The 7,884-nt window shown below is 45.2% G+C and overlaps 1 protein-coding gene across 2 annotated transcripts in view; it reads left to right on the top strand.

Moving 5' to 3' along the window:
- The first annotated feature begins 685 nt into the window (after positions 1-685).
- The window catches only part of PHYH (phytanoyl-CoA 2-hydroxylase), a 15,774-nt gene continuing 8,575 nt past the window's right edge, over positions 686-7,884 (top strand). For both annotated transcript variants that reach the window (XR_006679644.1, XM_013007592.2), the window contains exons 1-4: positions 686-782; positions 4,249-4,359; positions 4,903-5,071; positions 7,471-7,552. Coding sequence is in view for 1 of the 2 variants with exons in the window: in XM_013007592.2 (XP_012863046.2) it covers positions 4,943-5,071; positions 7,471-7,552 (211 nt within the window). In the remaining variant the exon portion in view is untranslated. The remainder of the gene's footprint in view (positions 783-4,248; positions 4,360-4,902; positions 5,072-7,470; positions 7,553-7,884) is intronic.

The following is a 7,884-nucleotide window of genomic DNA, read 5'->3' on the forward strand; positions in this document are numbered from 1 at the left end:
TTGTCTGTTGGATCTCTCAGCTGTGAAGCCCAGGAAGAGTGGGATGCATGCTGATAATAACTGATACAGGGGGCTATAAGGAATACAGGGGTGGGTGGATGATAGGGAGGGTAAGGGGATTTTGAGTAAATAATGAATTCAGTAAGGGGAGAGAGCACTAGAACGGATTGTGATTACATAATTCATCTCAGAGGCGATTTAACCATGGGGGTGGTGGTGGAGGGGTAGGGATCCTCTAAACCTGATGTGGGGCTGATTGTGACTGAATGTGACTGAATGATTGAGCTCTTGACTTACATGATCTGTATGTTACTTGCCGATAAAACTGTTGGAGGAAGAAAAGGGAGATCAAACCGATAGTACATTTTATTTTATTTCTTATTTTCTTAAGATAGTACATTTTAACTTCACTACATCTTCAGCCAATTTCTTGCTGGATGATGTTTGCCCAGCTACTTAACCCTCCTACCTAGGTTCTGTTCTTTGTCCCCTGGGTGTGATTAGAAAGCCCTGTCTTCCCATCCTGGCCTCAGTCTGTGATGAGAGAAAGCGATGGCAGTCACAGGCTGTAAGTGGCAGGGCACAAGTGGTGATACATAAAGCTGCCTGGGCAGATGTGGTTTCTGCCACAGTCTTTCCTGGTACGATCCAAACAGAGGCAGATTGTTATTTCTAGAAAGGGGGCTCTTCTGTTTTACTTTTTTGCCTTAATCCTTAAACCAGGTAGCTCACCCCACTTCAGGGGACGTAGCTCCTGCCAGCTTTCCTCGTCAACAATTCCAGTAAGTCAAATCTCATTTTAATTTTTCACTTGTCTGTGGATGTAAAAGTTTTCGATACGACCGGGATCGTGTTGCCTGATTAGAATTTATTATACAAGCCTCAGTTCCCAGGACTTGTTCTAAAGTAGTACAGCTGTAAAACTGTGACGCCTCAGACTTCTATCTTCTATTTATATTTTAAAAATCAGAGAGAAGGGAAAAAAACCCAAGATATTTAAAAATGCACACAGGCGTGATATAGAAGGCGATATCTCCTCTCCCCACAAATGGATTTTTTCCCCAAACCTATGTATTTAATTTTTTTTAGAAAAAACAACCTTATCACCTTCAAAGTACTCTCCACTACACTTAATATATTTGTCAAATCTGAGATTCCATTCTTGGGAATATTTTCTAAACACATCTGGTTAGCTGACAGCACCTTCCTTGTCTTTTTTCTTCACCTCTTCTACATCCTCAAATCTCTATCCTTTCATGTCCCTCTTCATTCGTGGAGACAAAAAGAAGTCTCCCAGAGTGAGGTCAGGTGAGTTAGGTGTGTGGGGCAAGAGAGGCATGCTGGTTTTTGCCCAAAACTGGCACACTGAGATGGCTGCTTGAATGGGTGCATTGTCATGGTGGCAAAACCCATTCCATATCTGCCACAAATCAGGCCTTTTTTGTTGCGCACTGTCACACAATCTTTTCAGAACCCCTAAGTAGAAAGCTTGATCAGCAGCCTGACCTGGTGGAATGAAGTCCAAACACAATATCCCCCTCACTTCAAAAAAAAATTGAGCATTATCTTGATCTGTGATTTCACTAGAGATGAGCTTTTTTTTGGATGAGGTGATTGATAATGGCATTTTCCCTGACTTAATAGATGTTTGCTTTTGGGGTTGTGAGGCTAGCACCATGTCTTGTCACCAGTAATGACCTTGGGAAAAAAGTCAGGGTTGCTTCCCAGTTATTCTTTCATAGCACAGCATGTTTCCATCCAACACTCTTTTTCCTCCTCAGTCAGAACCCAAGGCACACATTTCACGTCCTCAAATCTTCTGTTACAATTCACTGAACCGAGCTCCAAGTTAGTCCAGATCACTTCCCTATCTCTTCAATGGTCCGTTGTTGTCAGTCTTTGAGCATAAGTACGTGAATTTTGTGGACATTTTTGTCTGTTCAGGAAGTGGACGGATGTCCAGAATGAGGTTGTCATCAATTGACGTTTCCCCTTTTTTAAAACGAGAAAAGCACTCGTACACTTGAGTTTTTCCCAGAGTGCTGTCCTTATAAGCTGTGTTCAACATCACAGCAGTTTCTGTGGCTCTCCCCTCCCAGCAAGAAACAAAATTTCACAACTGCATGCTGTTCTCTTAAATCGCCCATCACCAAAAACGGAGGCTCAAGGGAAACTGCTTTTAGGAAAAAATTCACTGTGACCAGAGAGAACCTTCCCAGGCAACACCACTGGGTGCGCTAACTCAGAGTGAGTTGCTGGATGCTAGCTGAGTGTGGAAAATGCATACTACGAAAGCTCTGCCCAGTGGAGCTTTCTTGGTTAAATATGAGCTTGTGCCTTCTTACATTTGGTACATTTTAAATTTCCTTTCAAGGAGGAAGCCCTGGGTTTCCATGGAATATTCTCAGAGATTCACAATTCAAATAGAAAGAAGTGGATTGGGTGGTTGTAGCAGTGGTTCTCAACCTATCTAACCCCGTGACCCTTTCATACAGTTCCTCATGTTGTGGTGAACCCCCCTCCCCCCAACCACAAAATTATTTTCGTTGCTACTTCATCACTGTAATTTTGCTGCTGTTATGAATCAGGCAACCCCATGTGAAAGGGTCATTCGACCCCCCAAAAGGGTCGTGACCCACAGGTTGAGAACCACTAGGTTGGAGCTTTTCGGGTGTGCCATTGTCAGTGACAGGACTGTGGAGGATTGATCTGCGGGCGTTTACCTAGAGATGAGGCAGACTGAGTACTTTGGGCTCTTGCTGGGGCTGGGGCTTCTGGGTTCATGGCTCTGCAGGGTCAGATCAGAAGTCTTCAGACCTCACTTCCGACACCAGTGAATGTTGAGCATCGCAGACTCCTCCCCTGATCAAAGCACCAGTCAAGAGGGTTATTAAGGCTTGAAGCAAGTGAGACCAATGAACTGCATGGGACACAAGAAGTCAAAGCAATTACCTGAGGCAGAACACGTTTCTTATAGGGTTACTGCAGCCTAGGGTTTCCTAGGCTGGGTTCCCAGTTGCTGGGACAGTGCTTTTTGGGTGGTGGCGGTGGTGCTGTTGGGCCATTGCCCGTGCTCCACAATGCTGATGTCACCTTTAGGCACGCCGATGCCTGGCATCTGCCACCACGAAGAACAGCATTTCTTTACCTGGAAGATGAAATGTGTTTAAAGGCCTGTAGGCATTAGGGAGGGAATCCTCATGATGTAGTAGGTTAAGCGTTGGGTTGTTAACCTTGAATTTAGTAGTTCAAACCTACCAGCCGTTCCCTGCAAGATAACTTGATCTGTTCCAAGACTATAATAGATCTGTGGTCTTGGAAATGCTGAACATTTACAGGTTTGTTCTGTCCTATTGGGCCACTATGAATCGGAATCAACTTGACAGTGGTGGGGGGTTTTGGTTTGGTAGGTTTCCCGTACTGTAACTCTCTATGGGAGTAGAAAGCCTCATTTTTCTCTCTTGGAGCGGCTAGTGGGTTTGAACTGCCAACCTTGTGGTTAACAGTCCAACGCTGACCCGACAGGGGCACTACAGCTCCTTTCCGCACACAAAGTGCTTCAGAGTTTAAGCTCTCATATATTGTGCAAGTATTTAGGTTTTGTTACTCTGATTGCTTCTGAGAATGCATCAGACTCTAAAACAACACACAAACAAAACCCAGAATTAATCGAATTTGTTTCCCATATGAAAGATCATACATATTATGTGTACATACAATTTAAAAATTGGAGAAATAGAAGTATTTTTGTTTTAAATTATAATATAATTAATGACAGGCAATCACTGTTAAAATATTGTGGTGTGTTTCTTTGTAACTTTTCCTACAAAGAATGCCTTTGTTTTAAATAATTGTAATCATATTTGAGCATGCTGTTTTATGCTGTCCATTTTCCATGCCTGAGTCATATTTCATTGAACAGACATCATATAATTGCGGCTGTTGCTTTGTGTCATCGAGTTGATTTTGACTTACAGTGGCCCTCTAGAATAGACTGGAACTGCCCACAAGGCTTTCTTAGGCTGTAATCAAATCATTCTTCCCTTAATGCACATGTTTAGGTGACCAGAGATCATACTTTGAGCTTAATATGTTTTTCAATTTTTCAGATGATTTCCTTAGAATTAAATCTTAGACTAGAAATGCTGGGTAGAATAGTATATACATGTTTCAAGTTTTTAATACATTTTATGCGCTGGGATTTTAAAAACTGGAATTATTTGTGGCATCTCTCTTTTTCTCCTTTAGGTATACACTGGATAATAACGCCCTAAGCCTGGAGCAGAGGCAATTTTATGAAGAAAATGGATATCTTGTCATTAAAAATCTGGTATCTGATGCTGATATTCAACGCTTTAGGTAACTAACCCTTCATTATTTCACAGAAATAAATATACAAGGGGAATGAAAGGCGGATTAGCTTGGGCATGTTCAAAATTCTTTTTAATGGTTGGATAGTTGGACATGGGCGAGAGCATGAATTCCCAAAGCAGACAGCCTGACTGCTTATAGCTCCCCCATTTAGCATTCTGTATCCTCTACTCCCTCATCCATACAATGGGCTAGTGAAAGTTCAGCATGTAAACCCACGTCCTGTTGTTCAGACTAACTGAGGTCAAGTGTGTATGGTGTACCATGGACTCGGTAAGCACTGTGTGCATGTTTGCTATGATGATGTGTCACGATGATGTGATTGGCTCACAAGTACTTCACTGATCTTCCGGCTGAGAATGGTTTTAATTTTGGAATAAACTCCAGCCGGACAGTCAGGAGGCCAGGACTTGAGAGCTGGCCATGTTCTCCTGCCTCCCATCGAAGTGATTTTTGTTGCGGGGTGGAGGCCCCCCCAGGCACAGGGCCAGGCAAGCGGTGCTGACGTCATTGGCAAACTTAATTTTCTAGGGACGAGTTTGAAAGAATCTGCAAACGGGAGGTGAAACCAATGGGAATAACGGTCATGAGAGATGTGGCCCTTGCAAAATCAGAATTTGTCCCAAGTGAAAAAGCCATTACAAAGGTCCAAGATTTCCAAGAAGACGAAGAACTCTTCAGATACTGCACCCTCCCCGAGGTTTGTGTCTACCTAACTGAGTTGTCTGTCTGTCTGTGAGCCTGGAGACGCCGATGTTTTAATGCTATCCCTGTCTACATGGCTAAAGCTGTGCTTCTCCACCCAGTTGGCTTGTCCCCTGTGCTCCCCAGGGGCCCATTGACAATGTCTAGAGACTCCCAGGCTCTATCCAGTGGTTAGATACCAGGTTACAGGGAGCTTCGATGCCTCGGAAACCCCTCCTACCACCACCGCCAAGATTTGTCCAGTCCCCAATGTCAGGTGTCACTCGTGAGATTCCCTGAAGTTGAGAATTATCCTCCATGTGAAAGCCGGGGGATTCTGTGAGCGAGAGAGAAAACGACGGTCCTACCGCTTGCTGTGGGCCGTCACAACCAAAGTGCAGTTACTGAGCCCGTACGAGGATGTTTATAGCACTTCAACGGCCTCAAATTACATTCTGTAGGCACAAGAAATCAGACTGGAGAAAGTAGAGTGTGCCTTGATTTCTGGAATCAGGCAACATTTGAATTTGGGTGCCTTCTTTTTCATTTGACTGGCAGCTTGGACCACTTATGACCCCCAGGCGTATTTGTGTATTTAACGGGGCCATTATTTGTGTATGTAATGGCAGTAACACACTTTAGGAAAGTATGGGGGTGGGGGGGTCAAGTTGGGGTACATCGAGCAGGGCTCAGTAGTTGTGCAAAAAGACCATGATCTCAAGACTTCCTAGGTTGATATATAAAGCTCCCAGCATGTTCTCTCTCTTCCTGAGCGGGGTTTGATGTGTGAGAGGGGTCACCCTGCCTCCAGATCCTGTGATGAAGCCCGCGTCTGTGTCACCTGCCCGCTCTGCAGCTGTCCCTGCCGGTTTGCTTAACATCTTCCTTCTCGCTGGACTAGACAGCCAGGAGGGCGGGGCTCTCAGCCTCTGTTTCACCCCACTTCCTGTCCCTCTGCGTGGGTCAGAGCAGCCACACTTGTGGCCATTGAGGTGACGGTGATGCCGCTTCTCATGTGTCAGAGCAGAACTACTGTGCCCGATAGGAATCCCCTACTTCTTTTCTTAAGTAAGCATTTTATTGTGAAAGGTGAAGGTTTGTAGAGGAGACCATCTGTTTGACATTGAACAGTTCCTACACATTTTATTTCCGCTCATCCATTGCCTTACACTGTGCTACTTCCTCCCTGTGCTCACTGTTTCCTTCCCTCTGTCTTTCTGAATCCTCTAAACTTCACCCTGGGGGGAATACTGCCCTTTTGACTTGAAATGGTTGATGATTTTAACATGGGGGTGAATTCTGGTTTAGACCTGAAGGAGCACTAAGGACCATAGTCTAAGGGACTTCCACTGGTCTCTTACCAGCGAGCCTGGTCTGTTTTAGAATTCTCAGTTCTGTTCCACGTTTTGGGAACAGCACTGTATCCACGACTTTGTGGTACTTCTCAGAGCAGTTGGTAGTGGTAGCTGGGCACCATCTAGTTCTTTCGGTGTCTGGGTTGTGGAGACTGATGTTTCAGGGACCCATGGGTCCATTTGACTGATCGTTTCCACCTCCCTTTTGATTTTCATCAGACTTCTTTTTCCTCCAGATGGGTTGAGACCAAAAGTTGCACCCGCAGGCTTTTTAAGGTCCCAGTCTCCACTCACCACAGGGGGACGGAGAACTTTATCGTTGTGGATTATGATATGCCGCTTGTGGCATCTCCCAAGACTATGGTCCTGGGCCTCCAGGCTCAGCGTCTCATTTCCTCATCTCATGTCTGAGATGTTTTCATACCTTTGGCCCCCATATCCTAACCCCGTAGGCTTTTCCATGACTAATTTTTCAGAAGTAGAACTAGGCCTTTCTTCCAAGATGCTTCTGGGTAGAATCGAACTGCCAACCTGCTGGTTAGCAACATTGACTGTATCATACAAGAACCGGACTTCAGTAAAGACTTGAATCAATGTCCACACTGGTTGTTCTGCTTTCTTCTGGGCTGCTTATGAGAGCTGCAGACAGCGGCGTGTCCTTCCACAGCCTCTTCAACGAGCGAGAGACGTCCACGAAGGAGGAGGTGACAGCCTTCTCATTGAGCCACTCGCTCTCTCCTTGGTGAAAGAGCGGTTCCTGCCCTCCCCTGATGTCTCAGACAGTCACGTCTTTGTAGAAGGACTGATTGTGTACCCAGCCGGTTCACAAGCCGCTACCTAACTCAGACTACTACAACAGCGAGATTACATGTCTGAGGATTTCCAATGAGTGACGCCTTTTTTCACGATTTTTTTTTTACAGTGTGTGCATTACCACTTGTTTAGAAATGATTGGCACTGTGATTTTGGGCCTTGCATGGCTAGCTGCATGCTCAGACAATGCTGCTTGCCCGTGCCTCGGAATTCCCTTGAGGTTTATTACTTTTTTCTTCCCCTTTAGATTCTGAAATATGTGGAGTGCTTCACTGGACCCAATATTTTGGCCATGCACACGATGCTGATAAACAAGCCTCCGGATACTGGTAAAGGGCTCTTGTTTGTTAGTGAGAGACCAGAACAACCCATTACATTTAAAGTGTGTAAGGTTGACGTTCTAACCTCAGCTGGGTGTGTATGTGTCCAACTTCGAGTGAGTAGATGTACTTTTGTGTAAAGCCTTCCACTAGCTGAACCACTGCCACTGAGTGGATTCTAGCAGCCTCTAGATAAAGGGTTCTAGATGAAGATGAGACCTCAGAGTGTGGGGGGAGGTCAGATGCACAGGCATTCCCTCCCCTGAAGGCAATCAGTTGCCAGACTGCTGTCTCATCCCACCACGGGTGGGCCTGCTTCCTGCCTCTGGGGACAATGGACA

Source organism: Echinops telfairi, unplaced genomic scaffold (assembly GCF_000313985.2).
Source record: "Echinops telfairi isolate 266 unplaced genomic scaffold, ASM31398v2 ScPeMD7_7474;HRSCAF=8512, whole genome shotgun sequence".
NCBI lineage: Eukaryota > Metazoa > Chordata > Mammalia > Afrosoricida > Tenrecidae > Echinops > Echinops telfairi.